This window comes from Nyctibius grandis, chromosome 2 (assembly GCF_013368605.1).
Source record: "Nyctibius grandis isolate bNycGra1 chromosome 2, bNycGra1.pri, whole genome shotgun sequence".
NCBI classification, from domain to species: domain Eukaryota; kingdom Metazoa; phylum Chordata; class Aves; order Nyctibiiformes; family Nyctibiidae; genus Nyctibius; species Nyctibius grandis.
In genome coordinates, this window is record NC_090659.1 from 41,893,664 (window position 1) to 41,918,067 (window position 24,404).

Below are 24,404 nucleotides of genomic sequence, written 5' to 3' on the forward strand. Positions count from 1 at the left end.
TTCCAGAGAACAGCAATTTCTGAAATGTTCATTTTGTGCATGACAGGTTTCCCAGTCCAGCTCAGGCTCCTCTTTTGGGCCTGGGCACTGCTGGCTGGTTGTCACTCAGTGCTGGGTTAATTGCTCCCAGGGCTGAGCATTGCCCTTCCCGGGGCTTCAAGTTGCTGTGATGGTGAGAGGATCCATTTCTCCTGGCTTTATCACCCCACCGAGGCTGGCCCTTGGGAGGGAGAGGAGGTATTTTACTGTGGGCTCAGCGCGAAGGGCTGGCTTTGGGAGCGCGGATGCTGGCGGAGGCGGTTAGGTGGAGCAGGTTTTCCTGCAATTGTAGGGGAGATTTTCCTGTTGTGTTTCGGCCGTGACTGTTTTGCAGTTGCAGATGCAGTCAGTACTGCTACAGGATTACTGGGACGGTGCAGCTGCTACCGCCTGTCCCGGCTGGGCTGCCGGTGCTTTCCGAGAGGGTCAGCGTGGTCCCTGTCTCCGCAGCAATGTTTCAGCCAGAAGATGTAGGGCGGGATCCAGCGGTGGGTATGCGGCTGGGTGGCTTCTCGGGAGCTGGAGCCAATGCATATGTGTAGGCTTCCCATTGCAAGTAATTTAGGAAGTGTTTTATAATGCATTTAGCAGTCGTAAGGGAGGAGTTGAGGTCTGCTCTGTTCTGTGATGAATTATCTTTCTGGTACTGAAAACTCAGGAAAAAAGGGAACTTTTTTAGCAAAGAGCATTTTTTGTCTTGTGTTTTCAAATAAGGGCTTATTGTTGCCTTGTTAGTTGTCGTAAAACTAGTAAGAGAGATAAAGGGAAGATTAGCATCTTCATACTGTTAACAACATCTGGAACATTATAGTTCTGTTTTAAAAATAACAGATGAAGGCTGAGATACATGTTTACATGAGAAGAATGAAAAAAATATGGTCATTCCCTAAAGCCTGCTCCACTCCTTGTGCAAAGTCTTTCAAATCCCATTTATTTGTGTGTAACTGATGAAGTTACATAACCTAAAGCGATGACGTGTTTAAGTGTGATAGCCAAGAGATGATGTTTTTTCAAAGGCTGTACTTTTTGGCACTAGCATGCTCAAAGAGATGGTCTGGTCACTACAGTTATTTTATATGCAAATTCTATATCCAGAAAAGCCCACAAAATGCGTCATACATTAAGGAGGATGAGAAGCATGTGTAGTCCACAGGTACAGAATTTCTGATGTGATTTTCCTGGTACAATATTTCAAGCTGAACAATTGTCTGAGAACAAGATAAGCAGTCATTCAGTCAAGGTTTAAAGTAGATATTTAACAAGCTCATGGAAAAACAAAGCTTGAGGCTGGAGGTTGTGCAGATGCATGCCAGTAGTTATTTCATGAGAGCTACTCTCTTTATTGCAGTAATGGTGACCTGCTTGCTAGCTGACAGGAAATGTACAATTTATTCTAGTTTTTTGAGATAAACTGTGAGACTTTATATGTTGTTGATGAGAAATGTCTCAAAGGGATGTGATAAAGCTATTGTTTTCTCTTTCCATGCTATCTTGAAAGCTGCTAAGCTATTTTGTGAGTGACATTGAGAACCTTTTACTTGAGAGGCCTATCTGGGGTATTGATACTGTTATTCAGAAGCAATTGCTCATTTTAGTTGTTTTTTCCTACTCCCTTTTGGGATGTTCTTAAGACTATCTGCAGGACAATTAATTTGAGGATGTCAGATAATATAGCAAGCAGTCCAACCAAACTAGTAAGTAGTACAACAGCTTATAGCCAATGGATCCTTTTCGTGTGCACATCTGTGCGTGCATAGGTGTGCATGTGTTTGGCAGAACACAGCCATAGCTGGGCAGTGAAAAAGCATTTTCCATTCATTTCATGAGGCTACTCAGCAAGACCTTTCCCAGGATCACGATCTCCTTGAGCACGGGAGAAGGGCTGTACAAACCAAACACCACCCACACCTCAGGGCTGGAGAGAGCTGGGACTCTAAGTAACAAAGACACTGTATAGTGACAGCTCAAAAAAACAATGCTTTCACTCGACAGAGTAAGCTTAAATTTAATACTGGAGCTTCTGGCTGTTGTACAGTTCTCTGGTTCATGTCAAGTGAAGCAGAAGTAAATTGGATCATTTTTTCTTATCACTTCACTAGCTGGATTAGAAACTGGTGTTACCTCGTTTCCTAATTTACTTCAGCTCCCAGAGCATTTCTATGGTCATCAGTAGGGTTTAAAAAGACTAGTACTATTTATCATTTCAGTTTCTAAGCTGCAAATTACATTGCTGATGATACAATGCAACCCTTTGCTGCTTTTAATTTCTTAGCTTGAAGCAATGAAGTTTTGCCACAGTGTGGTTACTCAAAACCTGTGAGGCAAGATTATGTGGCTGTGGTTAATGATTGGTTTTGTCTCAGGTCTTTAAAAAGTCATTAAAGAATAACATTCTTAAAGGATGTAAACGCATAGAAGAAAATATCTGAGATCACCAGGGTTTATTGTGGTATGCTTCTGTTAAGTAACTTTCTCAAGAAATCAAATGCATGTGGGTGTGCCTTTGGGAAGCAATAAAGCATTACTGGTTCTTTGCAAAAAGCACCAGCTGACATGACTTAGAAAGTCCTCAAGAGAGGTTAAGTGGAAACTTGCCACATTCTTAGGATTTAGCTATATTAGCAAGGAATAAAGACTAAGACTTTGCATCCCATTGTGAGTGAGGGGCGGTACCTCACTGAACAGGCTGGATTGGGATGCCAAACCCTTGAGTGTCTTAGGGGCAGAACAGCTGGCTCTTGTCAACCACTACATACGACTCTGTACTTCTTTCTCTTCTCAGTTGAGTTTGCTGTTTTCGTTTTGTGTCCTGTTGTGTCAGGGTCAGAATTTTTACTCATGCACTATTTTACTCATGCACGAACCATTTTGGAGTGTTTGGCTTAATACTGCCATTTGGTAATGCCAAGTATCCTGAGGAGAGGACTAGTAAAGTAGTTACTCCACTCCCTGGTATTGTCAGGGGGAGAAACTTAACCCTTTGAAGCCTGTTAGAGAGCTGCAGTGGGATGGCAGGAAGGACAGCGATGAATACTGGGAAAGACGAGGGTCTTGCACGTGGTTCATGATCTGCAGTACAGGAAGGCAAGCTACTATTTTGTCAAAAAACTATGAATAAATTAAGACTTAGTGCCGACTCCACTGCGTCTGGTTCTCTGGAACTGTCTGCGTGACCTTCAGATGCAGCAGGGATCGAAACCATCCGAATCCAGAAAAAACCCTGCTCAGTAGTGTCAGCTGGAAACGGGTTGCTTTGGGATCATTCTCCTGCAACTCAGTTCAGTTTTCTGTGTATCCTTTTGGAACTTTACATACAGAGAATGATAGAAATGAGGCACATTGGAAGAGAATTATTGGAAGCAAATTTGACTAAACAAGTAATTGTTGAGCTCATAATAACAAAGAATAGATGTAGATTCTCCATTTTCTTTTTTTTAAAGCTGAAGAACACTGGAAATACTTACTTGTTAGTTGATGTAGTTTTAATTTCTTACATTCTTATATTCCTTTTATACTTGGAATGAAATAAGCACAACTAGAAAGCACAGATCACTTAATCCTAAAGATAATCTAAAATAGTTTAAATGAGATGCCTTTAGAGATGCCTATGTCTTTCTATTGGCTACCAAGGGACTCTACAGAGACCAGTTCAGGTGAATGCCACCCTCTGTGATCAGGAACCACTGTGCAGCAAGAGAGAGGAACTGCTAGTTCTGCTAGTGATTTGCTACAAGGTATTTGCAGATTTCTGTTCTGATCTACAGGGCCAAAGAGTGCTCATAAAATCCTTGTGCTGATGGAGAATATGAACTTAGCACCCAAAGGTGGAGCGGCCGAAGCGTGCTCGTGGCGGCCCCAGTGACATCAGTAGGATGGGAAACGTCTCAGAGCAGGCCTCGGGGTCTGGCGAGGGCCTGCATGAGGGTTCTGCTCCCCAAATGGAGGAGCAGCCCTACTGGTTCCCATTCTGTTATTCCTGGGCCCAGGAAGCCTGAGATGGGCGTTTCCTGCACCAGTGACAGAGGTTGCTATCAGAGGTCTAAAATAGATTACATTCAGAGCACAAATATAATTTGTTCCTTATCCTCCACCCTCCCACTGTTCACAGCTGATTTCCCCTTCTAATTACTTGTTTATAATCTTGATTTTTAAATACACCATTGATCTTATGGGAGTTCAGTGTGCTGAGAGTACACAAGTATAAATTAGAAGGAGCTCTTCAAGGTTGGACAGTGGGTTTTTTTGCAGTCGCCAGAATCTCTTTGTAGTCTCTGCAAATGTGCAGAATGTAACTCTGAGAACATGTGTTTGTTCTTCTAAAAAAAAACCAAACCCTTTTATAGGCTTTTTTGGTGATCACATATGAGGAGCAGATAGCAGGACAGCAAGAGACTAACATTGTGTGCCTTGTAATGCGATAGGGATAGATTTATAAACACAAGGAGCTTTAGTAAGTCAAAAGTGCATCTTACATGTTAAATCCAGTTGGTGGCCGGTCACAAGTGGTGTTCCCCAGGGCTCAGTATTGGGGCCAGTTCTGTTCAGTATCTTTATCAATGATCTGGACAAGGGGATCAAGTGCACCCTCAGTAAGTTCGCAGACGACACCAAGTTGGGTGGGAGTGTTGGTCTGCTTGAGGATAGAAAGATTCTGCAGAGGGATCTGGACAGGCTGGATCGATGGGCCAAGGCCAACTGTATGAGGTTCAACAAGGCTAAGTGTCAGGTCCTGCACTTAGGGCACAACAACCCCATGCAACACTACAGGCTTGTGGAAGAGTGACTGGAAAGCTGTCTGGTAGAAAAGGACCTGGGGGTGTTGGTTGATCGTTGGCTGAATATGAGCCAGCAGTGTGCCCAAGTGGCCAAGAAGGCCAACAGCATCTTGACTTGTATCAGAAATAGTGTGGCCAGCAGGACTAGGGAAGTGGTCGTCCCCCTGTACTTGGCACTGGTGAGGCCGCACCTTGAATACTGTGTTCTCACTACAAGAAAGACATTGAGGTGCTGGAGAGAGTCCAAAGAAGGGCAACAAAGCTGGTGAAGGGTATAGAGCACAAGTCTTATGAGGAGTGGCTGAGGGAACTAGCGTTGTTTAGTCTGGAGAAAAGGAGGCTGAGGGGAGACCTTATCGCTCTCTACAACTACCTAAAAGGAGGTTGTAGAGAGGTGGATGTCAGTCCCTTCTCCCAAGTAACCAGTGATAGGAGAAGACAAAATGGCCTCAAGTTGTGCCAGGGAGGTTTAGACTGGACATTAGGAAAAATTTCTTCACAGAAAGGGTTATCAAGCATTGGAAGAGGCTGACCAGGGCAGTGGTTGCGTCACCATGCCTGGAGGTATTTAAAAGACGTGTAGATGTGGCATTTAGGGTCATGGTTTAGTGGTGGACTTGGCAGTGCTAGGTTAATGGCTGGACTTGATGATCTTAAAGGTCTTTTCCAACCAAAGCAATTCTATAATTCTATAAATTCAGAGTCCTTTGTGGCAGGTGAGGTTACACCTTCATACCTGTTTTAGTTCCTGGGACATTTCTTGCTGCTTTTTTAAAGGCTCTCTGTGATAAGAAAGCAGACCTTGGGGTTCTTCCCTGAGAACTTATAATGTCATTATCTAGGTGGAGGCTATGATTATGAATTTCAGTAAGTAGTATTTACAATTCCTTTTACTTAGCTGCAGGGAAAGAATTTGTAGGACAACTTAGTGGAAAGAGAATGCAATCATTTCTTTAAGCCATTCTAATATCTTCCCTGAAAACCTGCAGTAGCTTAAGGGCCCAGTGTTTCCAAGCTGCACTAAATTACATATCCATGTGTGTGAACACATATGACTAGAAGGAACGTCCTGAACTATTTCTGGCTATTTCTGTTGCTGTATCATCTACACTAAAGATCAGGGAGTACTGTGTCACCTAAGGCATTACACAAGTGGAATTCTCAGACGGGGAAATGTGAGAGATTTCCAGCTCTACTGTGCAACCAAAGCCCTATGAAAACTTGTGGGTTTTGGTATTTACTATTTGGGTAAAATTATTTTACCTTCCTTTTGTTGCAGAGTAGCATCCATCATTTAGGAAGCTCTTAGCTTGAAATGAGAGAGAAAAAAATTGTGTTGTATATAGCTATTTTTCCCCTTTGGCAAGTTTTTGGGGTTGCTCCAGTTGTTTCCCATGCTGCCAGTATCCAGACCAAGATGTGAACCCAGTTCCTCAATATTTGTTGTTGTATAGTTATGATATAACCCAAAATAAATACCAATTTTTCAAATGAAGAGTGTGAATTTAGTTGAAGAGGTTTATGGAACAGACCTTCAGCCATAGACTTGTTAAGCTGTCACTGCTGATGCCAGTAGACCTATGCTGACTCATGCATGCTAGAGATTAAACAATCCTTTGCTTTCATTCCCCTGAAGCATTTTGAGGAAATCTTGTATCCAAATAATGTAAAGCTACAAGAGTTGCAAGAATATAAAAAATAAAGGTCAAAAAGCATTGGAAATGTATACTGGTATAGATTTATGCACACCTGTGTAATACTGTGTCTAATACTATAGATAATATTAAATAAATGAAATATTTATTGATTGCTTTGGGATTTACAGGACACTATCTTTTTTTTTTCTTGCATGTTAGCTTTTGAGGCTCAGTTATTGTTTTAGCTCCCATGAGAAGGAATATGTGATGTTGTGCCAAAAACCTTAATTCTGTGAGAAGTTCTTGTCTCACTGAATAACTACAGGATTTGGCTTTTTGAAAATATATTCTCCTACTAGCATTTATTTCAACCAGATAAAGGTGTTGTCCGGGCTTTATATGACTACAAACAGCATAGCAGGATGTGCTTTTCCTGTATTAATATCCTTTAAATATTTCAAACAACTGTCTCGTCATGGAAACACTGCATATAACTTACTTCTAGACAAGGCAGCTAATCATTCTTCTGTCAGTGAAAATAGGATGAATAAGATGAACTAGTAATTTTCTTTTATGCTGAGTATTTTTTTTTGCATATCAGGAGCTGTTGAACAGCATTGTCCTTTGAATATTTATTAATTTGCACTGCTTTGATAAAAAAACAAGTGGGAAAACAAGTATTTGCTTGCTTCAAGCTGTGTGCAGCTTGCTTTCTTTAGCGTTATAGAAGTTTTCATTAAACATTTCTAAAGAAAAATTCTGAGATTTTATTATTAGTTCCTTTTACACTGCTTACACGAATTACACCACTTACTCGAATATCTCACTAGCTGTGCTGCTGGCAATTACTAGCATCATGAGTACTCACAGACTTCAATGTCTGTGCTGCAGAAGGTAAAAGCTGTAATTGACTTGGGACAAACTGGGCTATGAAGCAGTCCATTGGTTTAGTCACATTTGAAATGTTTATTGAATGTGATGTGAACCAATCGCATTCACTCATTGGAAGGAAAAGTTGCTCCCAAGACAATTTTGTGCATATCCTAGAACAGGATAGAAAATAGCAAAAATAATAGCATTTTCTTTTTTCTTTTTTTTTTTTTTTTTCCCAGAGCTAACAGAATAAATTGCAAGTGGGTTTTTTATTGCCCATAGCAGATTTTATGACAAGAACGTAAACTTAAAATTTTCCTTAACAGCACTTAACGCACTTAACAGAAAAATACTGCCACTTTGAAAACTACAGCTATGCGCGATAGTAGCCTGCTTAAGCACTTGCAATAGTTTATTCAGGAATAGTGTGTGTGTTGACTGTGATTCTTTTTGTACTATAAACCTCAGATACGTATACGTATGCATGTACACATGCATACATACATGCATAACACATTTTATTACCTTTCATACTTAGATTATCGTATTTCATACAAAATTCCATTTCATATTCATACAATGGCAGTTTAATAAATTTTATTTTCTAACTGAAAAAGTTGGCAAGTGTTTTCTCCAAAAACACTTAAGCTACAAGCATTTGATCTTTAATTTAGCCTGCAGTCTTGTGTCCATTTATGAACATTCCTATATATGGAGGACCAGGGCTGAGAGCCTTACAGTAGTAGGCATTTGGTAATAACCTTAACGCAACAAATTGTTGGAAAATATTATTAGAAAAAAATGCTATTCAAACCTGCTTGGGCATATTTTGGCCATAGTTCATCAAAACATGAGAAACTGCGATTTTGCTAGAGAGTTAACACATTGAGGAATTTTGCAACATGGCACAAGTCCAGCTCTTTTACCCAGTGCTATTTGTTACTAAGATGCTTAAAATTTGCAGAATGGCCTACAGCTCTGATTCCTCCTTCAATGTCACTGAGTTCACTACAATTTAAGAGTTCACTGAAACAGCTTTAATTCATGCTGTGAGCTCCACCTTTACTAGAGTGGAAAGCAAAGCTTTGCAGGACATCCTCTTCCACCACTTTTTCACTCCTGGCAGACTCTCTTCTCGCCTTCACCGAAGGATGTAAGAGCAGCTGGAATAGAAAAGGAGCAGGAGGCCACACATGGCACGCTAAAACATTGCCTGCTAACTTTATTCTAAAAGGTAGTGATTTATTCTGCATGGGGAGAATTCTGTAGTGTTTACTGACAGAAAGTGACCTCAGTATACTGGAATTTTTGACACATTCATTTTTAAGGGTAGTTTTATATTTTAGTCATTTTACCTCAGACATTACGTTAACACTTCAGAAACATGCCCTAGCTTGAATGTCCTGCGTTAAGGTGAAGAATGTTCTTTGGCAGTATCACACTATAATTACTTTGTAAAATACAACAAATGTAAATAATTATCAATATTATTGGTCATCTAGTTAACACCAATGAGAAACAGATAAATGTAAAGACCATGTCAGGTCACTAGTTGCCTTTCTGGTGACTGTTACTAGTTAGGCTGAAAAGTCCTATCCAGATCCAAATTTAAAGATGGTGTTAGCCTTCTTAAAGTATTTTATTACTGTAGCATCACCAGGTCCTATGGTATTTCTGCTGCATGTTTGTCTTTTTCCCAAGGAGGTTAGCAGGATAATTGTTTTGGACATTAATTACAATTTTCTGATTGTTATTTGGGTGCAGAAAGAGTGCTAGCCCATGTACAGGAGCCGTATAGGGGTATTTGGTGTGAGAACGGCTCTACGTAGCAGCGTATGGTTTGCAATATCTTTCTAATGGTAGGTTATTTCTTCAGACTATAGATGTTTGTTGCTTCCTGTGAGGAAATGCTTACAATTCTGGTTCATGGAAATCTCCCCCCACCAACACTTTCTGGTATTTTTATCCTGCTGCTTCTATATAACTGCTTTCTGTACTTAAAACATAGGGATCATCCGTAAGACTGGAACTCCAAGCGATGGAAAATCAGGAGTCAGCCTTCAGTCAACCCTCTGCTGATTTCAGGGACACCAAATCACCAGATTTTCCTATAAACAGTAATGTTTCAAAGAGTGATGAACTGCATATTTTATGTCCTCCTCAGGAAATGTATTTATGGTCTTTGATTACTAGGGTCTCTTTGAGATCAGTGGTAACAGTCTTCTGGACTTTGGTAGTACCTCTGATCCATAATTTTTCAAGTAGAAAACAAATGGAAGGTATAATACAGCGTTTTTGCAGCATAGCATTGCATCCAGTTATGAAACAGCTTGACAGATTTTTTTATCTGTTCAGCTTTACTGGTACTTAACATACTGAAATTTATCTAGTTTAGTTTTAGTTTTAATTTCTGTCATGTCTCTTTACTTCAGAAAAGTTTTGGGTGCCCTTCTGTGCATCTGATGGCAATAATACCACCTGCAAAATATGTCATGCTTAAAACAAGAAGTAAAAAGATGCTAATTCCACTAGGGTTAGTAGAAGTCTTGCCATGAACTACATTGAGATCAGGATTTCATTTACTGCATTGCTTGCCAAATAACGCATAACTAATCGTTATGTGCTGGGGAGATGTCACAAATCCGAAGTTACTAAGTATATTTTTGATTTTTAAGTGACACTAGTCTTCTAACAATCACTTTTGCTTTGATATCTGTTCTTAAAACTACCTCTCGTGGATAGAAAAATAATACTTCTCATTTCAATTATGTTTTGGTAATAGTATAATTTTCTGCCAGTCATTCCATATTTTTGCAAATAAGAAATTATGTGCTCATAATTCATTCTTTCTTTTCTGTGTCTGGAGACTGTCTATGTGGCTTTCAATTTATGGGCCTTGTTGAATATGGAATACAACCATGTGCATATATAAACCATGTGCATTGAGTTTCTGCCTAATCTTCCAGTTTACCCTAGCTATGGATTATCTACCGCTCTCAAGAAAAAAATTACTGAATATGAAACTTTAAGGCAAGGGCCAGTGGGTTTGAAAGATTTTGTAGCTGAATCAGCAGCATGCTCTGTGCTTCAGGCACCAACCTAAATGTGAAAGCAGAATTGCAGTCGATTAAAGAGTAATCATTGGATTGCCCAGAAAATGCAGCCCCTCTTCAGCACCCATTAAGGGATTCATTATTCAGTCCCAGATGCAGTGTGTTTTGACTTATGGGCAACTGCAAAAGAAAACAGGGAAATGCCATTTTTTGATTTCTATCAGTGTGCTCAGCTTTGGTTACCTTGGAAGATAAGCTCTTATTCCAAGATGTTTACAGTCTAAGATCAGATATTGGCACCCTTGCTCATACTGAATAGCATTAGTCAGGGCTGAGCTGCTGCTCATTCAGGTCAGATAGATCAGAATTAGTCAACAATTGAGACGGTGGTATTTCTGTACAACCACGACAGTGATTCAAACATCTTTCCACAAGACAGTGGTGGAAATGTTTTCCTGTTGGTTTTATCTGTTTATCCATACCTCACTTTTATATGAGTACCATAAAAAAAACTTTAATTTAAAAAAAAATTAGTGCTTTAGGAAGGAAACTGAATGAATGAAACCTTTTGGCGTGCAAAGGAGCAGGAGGGATTTTACACAGAAAGAATAGCATGGAAGAAAGCCCAAACATGGTCCTAAGGAACAAACCCAAAAGGTTTTCACTGGACTACCAATAGATGAGCAACGATTAGTTTGCCTTTTTAAAACGTTGTCTCCTGCCAGCTCCAAATCCCCTTCTCTGATTTCCAGCACAGCATTCGGCCTGCATGATAAGCAGATGATGAGGTACACAGTTGTGAAGTGGAAGGGATTCAAACAATGTGAATGAGATTTTGATCTTCTGGGACTTGTGTGATACAAAGAGTGAAGAGGAGGAAAGACAAACTGTTCTTCGTTTGCAGAAAAGGCTTTCATCTTTTCTGTGCTGTGTGGCTATGGCTGAGGAGAGAGGAGGGGAGTTGTTTTCCTGCGTATATTAAATTGCCAGGCCTTTAATTTTGACCAGATGCACCATACAATTATGGCAGCTGATGGATAGTTATGAATGAATTAGTCTTTGGCAAACTGAACTATATTTCAAGTAAGATCAGCATCACGGAAGATACAGTAAAGCAAATTCTGTGATGGGGTCAGTGCATTTTTTAAATGCTCAGATTTCTTGGCAGAATAAAAGGACGCATTAGTGCAAAGAGGCAAAGTATCCTAATTTCTAAGCGTACCTCTTCAACAGATGCCTTACTGCTCTTCCCACAGAGCAAGCAGGACTAAATACCGATGGGCAGTCTGAACCTTGCCTTTGCTGAAATTTTGTTTTTGCAGTGGTTCATATTGGGGTTATAGGTAGCATTCCTGTCACTGCCACTGCGCTCCCCACACTAATTGTCATGAAGTACAGAAGGTTCAAGCACGCTTGGTTCCCAAGGCTGCTAATGAGCCCTGAGCACTCCTCACCCTTAATGAACCAAGATTTGTTTGTGGGGGATTCTTGTCCGTCCCTCCTTTTCCCTGGTGAGGGGAGGAGGCAAGAGTTCACACAACCCAACAATGACTTTACAGTGTAAAGACAATGCAGCTGTGCCATCTGAAGCCATCCTCAGTTATGAGCAACAAAGCTTAAATAGATTGTACTGTGAAGAGGTACGGCTCTGTGAGTGTGAAGCGTAGCTTTTGCTTCTGCTTCACTGACCTGTCTGCTTGCGGCAATGATGGGCCCTTGATGGGAGCTTAGGCAGGGAGAACTGCGTAGGGCGACTCTTTCAAAACCACTCTCTGTAACACCGAGCGCAGGAAAGGAAACAAAATGAAGTTTCAGTTGATCTCTGACGGGGGTGTACTGCTGTGTTCTCCAGAAAATCCCATGCCCTCCATTTAAGTGTCATTGATTCCTAATCCACTTCAGGTGATTAATAAGGCCACTAAAGCAAGGAGTAGTTCATAAGTTTTAGCAATGGAGAGTACTCACACAAAAGTGCAAGCACACACACACACACACACAAACCCCTAAGCATATCAGACATTTCACTGTTGTACTCTCTAGAGTCTCTTCTTGTACTATAGATTAAGATCATCAGAAATTTGGACTAAACTACTGTTTATCATTTACTTATCCACCTTCCTTCCGGCATTTCAGTTACGACACTGTGTGATCCTCTGGCTATATTTATCTTTCTGCAAATATGTATGTGGTATATGTCTGTGTATATGTGTACAGGTACATATACACAAAAATATAGGTACATATAAATACAGCTACATATGTTCTTGAAATAGGTAGGAGGAGTATATAAGTATATGATAAATACATGTTATATATATTATATGTAAAAATATCACATGCTTTCCTAGAAACATTATTCCCTGTATATATTCAGATATATATTTGCACAGGTAAACACAGATGTACTTTAAATGCTGTACTATTGCTTTAATAGCAAATGAAAATTTCAATCTGTGAAAATAACTGTTAATTGTAATAGCAGTGAGAGATTTAAGGTTATCAGTTATAATACTCTGGACTAATCCCTGCACACTGCTGTACAAAGGTGAAGTTTTTTAAAAAAGTTTTACTAGTAGATTAGTGAAGCCAAAAGCAGCATCTGCAGAAGAAATCTAATTTTGCTGTAATAGGCTGTTTGAAGGTCATCATTTTGGTCTTTAATAACGCACAGAAACATCTGCTGTTTTCCTCTATCGCATGAGAAAGGGAAAGAGAAAAAATTAAGAAGGAGCTTTTGTTTTGCATTCTTAAGTGAACAGAGGCAAGAAAAAAAAATAAAGCAGTCCAGGTTTAAATACCTTGATGTGTGCATGTGCAGGTTCAAAACTTTAGATTGCTCTCCCTCCTGGCGTGGTGGGTTGATAGTCCCGGGAGCAGTGGCGAAAGTTGACAACCCCCCACGGCTGACCCCTCATGTTGTCTCTCGCCTAATCGAATTTTACTTGTGTTTCCAGATAGCTGATCAGCTTCCCTGGATTTCGCTGACGCCACAGGAAAGCTTTGCCTGAAGATGGAAACACTGGAGTCGGAACTGACCTGCCCTATCTGTCTGGAGCTGTTTGAAGACCCGCTGCTGCTGCCTTGTGCTCACAGCCTCTGCTTCAACTGCGCGCACCGCATCCTGGTCTCCCACTGCGCCACCAACGAACCGGTGGAGTCAATCACCGCCTTCCAGTGCCCGACCTGCCGCTATGTCATCACCCTCAGCCAGCGTGGTCTAGACGGGCTCAAGCGCAACGTCACCCTGCAGAACATCATCGACAGGTTTCAGAAAGCCTCGGTCAGCGGGCCCAATTCCCCCAGCGAGACCCGCCGGGAGCGGGCGTTTGATAGCAACAGCATGTCGTCCTGCGAGAAGGTTCTCTGCCAGTTCTGCGACCAGGACCCTGCCCAGGAGGCGGTGAAAACCTGCGTTACCTGCGAGGTGTCCTACTGCGAGGAGTGCCTGAAAGCCACTCACCCCAACAAGAAGCCGTTCACTGGCCACCGTCTCATTGAGCCCATCCCGGACTCTCACATCAGGGGATTAATGTGCTTGGAGCACGAGGACGAGAAAGTTAACATGTACTGCGTGACTGATGACCAGTTAATCTGTGCCTTGTGTAAACTGGTCGGGCGACACCGTGACCATCAGGTGGCAGCTTTAAGTGAGCGCTATGACAAGCTAAAGGTTAGTGCTACCTATCAGCATCTCTAGCCAAGCGGCATGTGCTTGGGAAGGAAAGTGCCCTTTGGTTGCATGCTAAATTCCTCATTTGGGCAGGCATTGGTAAAAGCAGATGTGTGGTCTCTAATCAGACAAGATACACGTATAAATCTATGCATGCATTTGCTCATCACCATTGAAAAGGTGTCTGATTTTGCTTAAGGAAAGATTCCTCAGTTGTGCTTTGGTTTCTCTATAGCTATCATAAGGAATGTGCAGCATATACTACTGTTCAGGTGAATTTTCTTATCTATCTATGGCTTTATTCGTGGCAGCTGACAAGGTTTAGTACTGACTGCACATACACAGGTGCTGATTGAAATGTCAGGCATTCTTTGCGTACACTCTGCTGTTGATTACTTTTCATTTGGTTGCTTTCATTGTGAAAAGCCCTTCGCATCGTTGCTAACAGGAGATGCATTTATCCATGCTGGCTTCAGGGACGCCAGCTGCCTGTCCAGACAGGGAAACCGAATGCCGGCTCCACTCTTCCCGCGCTGCCTCCCACCCAGGCTCGCAGGCGATGCAGTCCTGGAAACAAAACCAAAATTGTTTCTGAGCTTCTTGTGGCATTCCCACGGTTCAGCGAGCTCCCAGCACATCCCCTGCCAGGTAGCCGGGCAGCTCCGGCAGCCCCCTGGCCCCGCGCAGGATGCCCTCAGTGGGATGGCAACGGGCAGCCATGTCACAGGGTGCTCTGGTGGTTCTCCAGGCTGCTGGTGGAGGCAGATCTTCCACTGAACAGTGAGGCCACGGTGAGTGGCCTCCCACCCACCTGGATGTATGTTCCTCTCATGCCGATTTAGGTGTTGCTGCAGAGCAAAGGCAGGAATTAAGCATCCCAGACTTCCCTCCCTCCTATCCCTCCAGACGGTCTGTGTGTGCCTGTGCATGGCTGGGGGGGGGGATTTTTTAAAGATGGACTGAAATTGAGAAACAGCAAGTGTGGAGGGCAAAGCTTATCTGCCAGCTTTCTCACTCGGAATTTCAGAGGTGGAAAAAGAAACTGAATTAATATGTTTAACTAACTGGGAAGGTTTTCTTAAATACCTTTAGGTATTTAAATTTCTTAAATACCTAATATTTTCTTAAATACCTTAATATTAAGAAATATTAAGAATACCTTTCTTAAATACCACACCAAATATGTGGCTGCACATGTCTGTGATAACTTTATGTGAGTGCAGGTAAAACCTGCATACACATGCTGCGTGGATTTTGTGCCTCTATGTATGTGCAAATATGCAGATCATATTCTGTGATTATATTCATTTAATGAAAGATGCTTCTTCACCTGGACCTGATAGCTTCTTTCCATGTCGTAAAGACTTTATATTTACTAAGGATGAGTTGCTATTTTTGCTTTCTGAACTCGTTTGTTATTTTAATAGGCAAGAGTTTGGCCATTGATAAATTGGGACATAGACTATAAATGGGAATAGAAGGTGCATGGAGTTACAGTGCTTTTCAATAATCCACCAGGTTTATATCCTTAACAGGTGCTACTATTTAGGAAGCCAACAGTGTATTGTTTATCAACTTTATATGAGTAGGAATACACTACTTAACATGAAGTACCTTCAACATTAAATACTGAATAAGTATATTTTTGAGGATGTAAAAAAATACTAAACATTTCTCAATGTTGATGTACACACATACGGCAAGTCTTGAAAGAAGACTTTAAAAGGCATGTGTCTTCTCTTAAGATCTTTGACTTAATATTGCAAATAGTTAGGAACATAAATGAGGGTATTTTTGCATGATCTATGACATTTCTGTGCAAGATGCCTAAGCAAACTCCGAAAGGGTATCTCAGACAGACAAGCAACATTCACATTAGATGTTACCCTGTTTAGCTAACTTGGCAGAAGTCTAATAGAGTACTTTCCACTAGCCTCCTTGAAGAGTAATTCAAGTAGTAATTTAATGGTTAACATAGGCCTGGGTCAAATAACTCTTTCCTTGTAATGGCAACTCTTATCATTGTTTATAATAACTGTACGGTTTTTTTTTTTTGAGCTGTGGACTTTCTTTATACCTAAACTATCTAAAAGTCATTTGTACAGACAATTATTAGTCTACATGAAATCCAGTTACTATCCTCTTTGTCATAAGGCAGCCTATTTCACTTCGCTAATGCCAATCAGTCATGCCAATTATGCCAGCGGTCATGACACATTTATACTCTGAGCCCAGGAACAGAAGGCTAGGTGGTTTCCATCCAGATCCAGCATCCACTCTCTGTTCACAAGAAGGTAATCTGAAAACTGTATCTTTCCTTTCCTCATTGCCTCTTCCATCTCAGAAATTTGTACCATTTGATATATAGAACTCCAAGAATGAGATTTTCAGTTCCATAGATTGGCACTTATCCCTCTGGAGTAAAGGAATGATATCTGTTCACATCAGCGTTTGGTAGCAGAAATGCAAAAATTTCAGGTCCATTTTCATGTTCAGGCCTTCTCCTTCATAAATGGTGATACAACCTCTTGAGTCACTGGCTATGCTGCTAACGTAAATCTTAGGTATGAGCTTGCAGATGATCTTTGATAACTTACAGATAATGTGCACACATCATTGGCAAATTCAGTATTCAAGTGGATCAGAAAATCACCACTGGAAAAAATGGGTTGTTAATTGCTATATTGCTGCTGCTGCGGGTTTTTAAAATACATGGGGTTTGATAGACAGGCTGAAAGAATTCTGAAAGAATGAGTGTTCAGTAGCCAATAGTATAGTGGATTCATTCAAAAATGGGTGGTTAATTGTATCTTTAAAAAAGAAAAGCAAAACCGCTTCAAGCGACACTTTCTTTCTCGTGATTTTTCTTTTTAAATTGAGACATTGTTGATGCTAACAACAGCAACTGGTGTTCCTCTGGGTGTCAAGCTATGCTAATTACATGCATTCTCTTCCAGCAGTGTTACTAATTATTTAAACAATATCTCACACTTCATTAAGCATAGGACAAAAGATGCCATTACAATCTGGCTCCTTTTGTGGCAAAAAATGAAAACCCTTAATTAGGAGTTCTGTGTACTTGTCCAACAGAGACATCTATGCTGAAGCGTGTTTAACAGTCAATGTAATAGCAATTGTGGACATCTGAAAATGAGAAAGTGTTTTCCTTTAGCAATGACGGCTACAACCCTGAGAGGTGCTTTTCTTTCTCAACTTGTGCTGGGGTGGAGGGTGTTGAGAGCACTTGTGTTCTTCCAGGGGCAGTCCTTTCTTGCTTAGTTACATGACCACATAACACACCTTCATGCTTATAGTTGGTTTAGGGTTTATAGATGTGGTGTTGGGGTTTTTTTGAGTAGATCATAGACAGGTACGTATTAAAAATGGAAAAACAATAAACCATGACCAAAACAGAGAATAGGGTATATCCTGGTGATACACTGAATTTATGAGGTAGTGGTCAAAACTGTGGTATAAACTGTAAATAATTTTTAGTTGCATAAACAACGAGAGCTTTAAAAACAGAAAGTGTGGAGACTTATGCTTACCCCACCATATTACCTCAAAGAAAATATTTATGGCTAATTACTTTTGATACTGATTCTTTGCTTTTTTTCTTGTTGCAATGAAAAGGAAAAGGCAACTTAAAAGTACATTCATTTTCTTCAGAGAAAATTCATTAAGTTACCATTATTCTATGGATATATTTATTGTCAAGAAAGTGATAAGAAAAATGAAAAGATAAAATTTATTTTGAACGAGAGAGAATATTTTGGGGAGAAAGAAGTTACAAGGTGTGGATGGAAAGATGTCACTCATTTAATATTAGTGAAGAGCCATGAAGAGGTGTAACAAAAGAGGAAGACAGAAGGTAAGCTGTGGTGTAGAACCAGCATAACTCCATTGAAACCAATGGATTTACTTGCCTTCATATTTACTGAGAATATGGCTGCTGACGCATATGTTCTTCCCAAAAAATAATTTTGACACAGTTTTTGTACTGCTTTGTCAAGAAAGATCTTTTGTTGAATCAAACTGCTGTAGGCTAGCTGTGGTTCTCCATGGTTTTATTTGAATTTTATTGGTGCTGACGTGTATTGGACATGTTTATGAAGGCAGGGCAGCCCTCAGAATGACACTCAGCAATTCCAGGAACAAAAGGGAACTTCTTGTTTGTGTGGTTTTCATCTAGTTTTAGTAGCACAATCCATATACATCTATCTTTCCTACACTGTTAGTTCAGGATGCAAGGATTAAGATGTGTTTTCTGGATGTGTTTAAGAAAAGACTGGACATGGCACTTAGTGCCATGGTCTAGTTGACAGGGTGGTGTAAGGGCAACGGTTGGACTCGATGATCCCTGAGGTCTCTTCCAACCTGGTTGATTCTGTGATTCTGTGATTCATTTTTCTATGGTGTGTCAATTCAATTACAAATATTTTTTTGGTGGGAAGCAGCCATAAACTGTTCCCACATAGGGAGAAATGCATTCAGCTCTTATAAGCCTACTTTGACTGGGTAAAGATAGGACTTTGTCAAGTGCACAACTGCTACAAACAGAGCGCAAAAATATGTCTGCTTCCCTGCTACGTATATTATGAATTAAAAAAACTTGCCATATTTAAATGTCTTTGCAGAGATACTGGCTAAATATGTGTTGAAGCTTTCCAGCTATTTTTATTTTGCAATATTTTGTATGTGCAGCTTCATCATTAGTTGGTATACTGTGATACCATAAGAACCCAGCTCTTACAGATGTGTACTTGTACAAACAGTTGGGCTGACAATCCAGAAATACTGGTTTCCGGATTTACATATAAATATATTATGCATGTATATGTAAATATATGTCTATATACATTTTATTCATTTTATGCACATATTTATAGTACTGGTGTTAGTATGTAAAGGCAATACTACGTAAGTTTGTGTGTGTATGTAGAATTGTTTGTGTAGCATAGAAATACATGTAATTTCTAGCAGTGTCTAAGTTCATGAATATCTAGAATCTTGAATTTGAATAAATACAAGTATGCCTATATTGTAATTAAAATATATAGTTTCATATATATGTTAGGTTAGTAAAAATATATTTGATCATATATATAAACTACACATTAATTGTTTTACTTGATATGCATTTTTAATACTCCATGCATATATTTTTTTTAGTAACTGAATATTTTCACATCTAAATCTATAGTTTCCCTGTATACCCTTAACTTTACTAACATCCTCTTTAATGGGTGCTATTTACACTAAAAAAAATCCAACTGATATGTAAAGAGGTAGTATGTAAGTGTTATAGAGGTATGTGTTATTAAACATTTAGATAAGTGGCGCTTTTCCTTACATTGTACTTAATAGATTCAGATTGTGGAAAGTTACTTTCTATAGTGCCAGTTATGCAGGTTTAACATATCGTTAAAACACTATATCCACCCTGACAAAATATGGAACTTGTGGACTTATGCTATTAGGTTATTATTAGATTAGCTACAGCTTGACAGATACTTCAGTGCATTCATTTTTTATGAAATTAAAATGATGAATGGTGACATCTATTAGTATGGAATATTATCTGACATTACTCAACCCAGAAATAGATGCAAAAGTATAACTAACTGGTTGTTCTACAGTATTTTCAGAGATCCAAAAATATTAAGTTGCTTCATGTAAGAGGATTGATGTAGGAATGAACTATTTCACTACAAATATTTTCCAGCTACACTTATTTTATTACATTAATATATAAATATTAAGGCAGACTTTAGAACATTCTCTCTTTAGTCTAGTGTTATCTCAAGTGGCTGTCTTTCCTCCATCTGATATTTCTTTGGTGGAGTTTTGAAGGATAATAGAAAAAGTCAATACAGTAATAACATTAGTCCTTTTTGGGAGGGAGGGGGTGTTTTTTGGTTTATGTTTGTGTTTGTTTTTTTTTTTAATTTTAGACTGGTTTAGACTAGCTAAACACAAGTTCCTTGTGTTTATGACTGTGGATAATGAACTATGACTTTACAATAGTTACAAGTACTATGAGATTGTTTGTGTTTTAGCTAGCTGAGATCCTTTAAATAATATAAGCCATAGGTTTTTAAAACTTATCTTCACAAATGTAACAGTTGGCAAGTCTTTCAAAAATGTTCACATACCACTTATTTCCTTCCATTTTAAGGGGAAATGATAGTGTTGAAGCATTACCTATTCAGGAAGAACAAGAGAATTTAAAAAAAATTGTAAAAAGTACAGCATTATCATCTTTGTTTTCATGACTCTGGTTTCCAGGGAAGCCAGACTAGGAATTAAGCAAAATGTATTTTAATACTTTTCTGTGAATCTGTTCCAAACTGTTCAGATAATGGACTTTAAGTCCATGTTCTAGCTCTGAATTTGCTTATTGTAATGACCTCCTGAATGGCCCTTCGTTGCTTATGCGTTTTTAGATCATACGATGCTTGAGAGTTGGAGGTGGAATATAATGCATGACAGATACTTCCTCAGAATGAGAATTTGTGTTCAAACAATAAATAATAAAGCAATAAAAAATAAAGTAATAAAAATGGAAATGAAGCAAATAGATAAAGTTAAGGGAAAATAACAAACTGTTTTAGAATGTGTAGTGATGGCACAGGTTGATCCTTTGTTTAGGAAATGTAGCATCTGCCTGCCGGGGTAACAAAGATAGGGTCGGTAACAGAAAAAGTTATAAACAAGTGACCTTTCAAAGGCAGAACATTTATGGGTTTTAGCATGACAGTACGTTTTCTTATAACTGATAAATAGAATGAATAAGCTAATTCTTTTAGTGCTTTACTGGGGAGTGATAAAGCTAGTTGGGACGGTATGGCTAAAAATGCTGACCATGGACAGTAGGCTAAATCTCGCACTCTTCAGTGGCATTGAGAGGTGTGTGGAAGAGTATGAATATGTGTGTCTATAGGTTAGGTGTGTATATCCTGAACTTATTTTAAGGTATAACCTTATTTTAATGTGAATTTAAAAAATAATGTGACAGCAAATACATTTTCAGACAAAAGTGAAGGTGGTTAATAGTATGCTTTAAATAGCAAAAAACCCACACCAAAACCTGGATGAAAATATCTCCCATATAAGAACTGCAGAACACTCAATATTCAGATTTCTCTCAAGCTTTAATTTAATATGTTAAATTACTCCATGAAGAGAAATACAAATTACTTTAACTCTGCCCTGTAATGACATACAATCATAGGAGCATGATTAAAGCATTTTAGTTCTTCGTTTTATATTGGACAATTTTCATGACCTATTATAATTTTTTTTTCATATTGTCTGATCTTAAAACACAAACCCAGCAATGATCCCAGTACCCTGCTTTCCATTTCAGGCTTTACAAGTGTACATCTGTTATGGTTTTCTTTGGCCTTCTTTTCTTCAGCAAAATGTTCACTTCCTAGCAAACGATAGTACTTGTATGTATCCTCAGCCCTGTGAGCCTATACATAGGGGTTCATACCAATCAGATACGGTGCCTAATTTGGAAAGCCTGAATAGTCCATCGAGAGGGAAGCTCCTCCAGAAGGTCACAGACTGCAAAGCTGTGTTGCGTTGCTAAAGCACACTTGGGACTCAAAGCCTGATATGGGTGATAAGACTGTGTGTTTCATCTTTCTCCCATCTGTATTTACCTCTCCCCAAAACCAGCCACCCAGCCCCCGATCTCCCTTGGCATCCCTTGACCCTCCATGCAGAAAGCCTTTTCTTTTTCTAGGAAGGACGTTGTTGCCCCTGAGAGCGAGCACCCACACTGAGGATGTGGGGCAAGGGGTTTCCTGCCCTTCGCAGCTTTCATGTCTCATGTACAAAGCATTCTCTCAAATCAGACAGAGCCTGCTCTGTTTTTCCAGTTGTCTAAAGTTAGTGAAAAGTGAAGGAGGATAAAAGAAAATGGAAAGTAGGTGATTTTATCGTAGTGTGACTATAACGAGTTATTCCTAGACCTTCTGTAAATGCTTACTTAAGCAAGTCTTACCTTGTAACAGTATAAACGCTTATTTGAAAGTGCATTGTCTTCATCAGTAAAATGCTTAGAACAGGTCGGGTAGCTAATAAATAAGTAATATATCACTGGATTTCTTGGTGGTCTGCCCTATTGTGCCAGCAGGATTGCTTTTTATGATAGCCTTTTCGTTTTCAATTTCTGCAGGCTGAAGTGGAAATATTACTTGTTTTACAAATTTCTGCTTTGTGTGTGCTGTTGGCCCTATGCAATATCCTGGTTTACAACTGTGGAAGGGGAGCACGTGCAGCGTTGTTTTAATGCCCCAGACAAAAGCACTGGAGGGACTGGAGCTCTGGGCTGCCACTTACAGGTCCCCTCCGTTAGAGTTTGTCGACCTGCTTTCAGCTGTCCCCAGCTGTCAAGATGTGAGACTTTGTTGTATCTACAATTGCACTGCAAAATTTAGAAAATTCTGAGCTGTCTACTAGCGCCTGTCTGTTTGCTCAGGTGCCTTGTTTCCTCTGAAAGAGCTCCGTGAGATTCTGGGTGCTGAAAACTGGAAGGGAAGAAAAAGGGACAAGCAATGAGTCCATAGTCAGAAGTACAGTTCTGTAGAAATACTTCCTCATCCATCCCGAGTATGACGCTATTGCACTTCCAGAATTTCTGGGCTATTTGCATGTTTGTACTGAATGCATGTTCCAAGTTGCATCAGTTTGACTTTGAAAGCAATGGGGTTTGGTGTGGGTTTGTTTGGGTTTCTTTTTTCCATACTCACAACATTTCATTTTCAGATAGATTAAAATCTTCTGCCAGAATGTAATCTGTCTACTCTCTTGAAACTTTGCAATTTTAACTTCCTTACAGCATGTTGGCCAGAGTAGCATAAAGTAGCATTATGATCCTTTAATTATACATTACAGTATGAGAGGGATCAAATTCAGCACAGATGAGAGATGTAACTGGAGTGCCTATGGCTAGCTTTTTCCTTTTGTGATTTATCTGTTCAATTAGTTGTGATATTGAGAATGGTCTTCTAAACTATGACAGACCCCTGATCCATAGCCTTTTGGTGGCCCACAGAACATTGGCTGCAGAAACCAAATGCTGAAAATTTGCAAAGGCAAGGATATTTTGGTGGAGTAATATACAATATACAATTTCATATCTAGATGGAAGTTGAGTTTTTTTCTAAGAAAAAAAAAAAAAAGGAAATCTCTGTGGGCATTTGTGATTTTGGAATAGAGAGTATTCCACTGTACTATCATATCTGCCAACTGTGTCTGTAAATTATAGAAATGATTTTACTTCATTTTGCTATGGTAATTCCCAAAGGTTCAATTCAAAAAAAGTCCTGTAATATAAGATCTTGTACAAGTACATGATATGTAATCCCAGCTTCAAGAAATATTCATTCAACTATGCTTAGAAGAAAATATGAAAGCAAGCATGACAGGTATGTAGAAATTTTATACGGTCACAGTAATATTCAGGCGAGCTGTTGGCATCAAGTAAATGGGTAAGGTTAAATAAGAAAAAAGTCTTAAATTAATATTGGCTGGTTCCACTAGTCAGTGGAGGCACTAGTATTTGATTTCTTATAATCATTCTGGTTTGAAATAGAATGGGCTCACTCCCTCTTGCCACTACGCTGAAAGGCCTGGATTCTTGTGGCCTTCCTTTAGGACAAGAGGTCCCAGTGCAACTCCTGGCTCTCTATGTCCCATCTCATGTGCCAGTCTCATAACAAATTAATTCTGATGTCCAAACTGATCTTAGTACACTGTTATAGCAGTACTCTCTATTGACATTTGAAAAAAAAGAACTGAAATATGAGAGATTCCAAAACAAGAGAGAATCTCTCTCATATCTTATGAGAGAGAGGTTCTCTTCTATCTTATAAGTGTTTCAGCTTTTATTTCTTAATGAAATTATGATTTTGATATCACATTCTTTTCCAAAAGGTTATGCTAAATAAAATGAACATTAAAACCTGGCACAATGAGCAAAGAACTTTCAATAAGTAGTAATAAAATGTGTATTCTTTTCTCAAAAAACTAAAAAGTACAAAGGGGCCTTTTCGGTACCATTACTTCCTAGTACACAGAATCACAGAATCAACCAGGTTGGAAGAGACGTCAGGGATCATCTAGTCCAACCGCTGCCCCTACACCACCCTGTCAACTAGACCATGGCACTAAGTGCCATGTCCAGTCTTTTCTTAAACACATCCAGAGATGGTGACTCCACCACCTCCCTGGGCAGCCCATTCCAATGTCTAATAACCCTTTCTGAAAAGAAATTCTTCCTAATGTCCAACCTGAACCTCCCCTGGCGAAGCTTGAGGCTGTGCCCTCTTGTCCTATCGCTAGT

General features: G+C 39.5%; 1 protein-coding gene across 3 annotated transcripts in view; it reads left to right on the plus strand.

The window, feature by feature from the left end:
• Nucleotides 1–24,404, plus strand: part of MID1 (midline 1) — a 176,690-nt gene that overhangs the window by 36,227 nt on the left and 116,059 nt on the right. For 2 of the 3 annotated variants that reach the window (XR_011049888.1, XM_068420993.1), the window contains exons 1-2: nt 408–527; nt 13,332–14,047. Coding sequence is in view for 2 of the 3 variants with exons in the window: in XM_068420993.1 (XP_068277094.1) it covers nt 13,388–14,047 (660 nt within the window). In the remaining variant the exon portion in view is untranslated. Of the gene's footprint in view, nt 1–407; nt 528–13,331; nt 14,048–24,404 lie in introns of those variants that run through there. The other variant, XM_068421004.1, reaches the window with a different exon arrangement.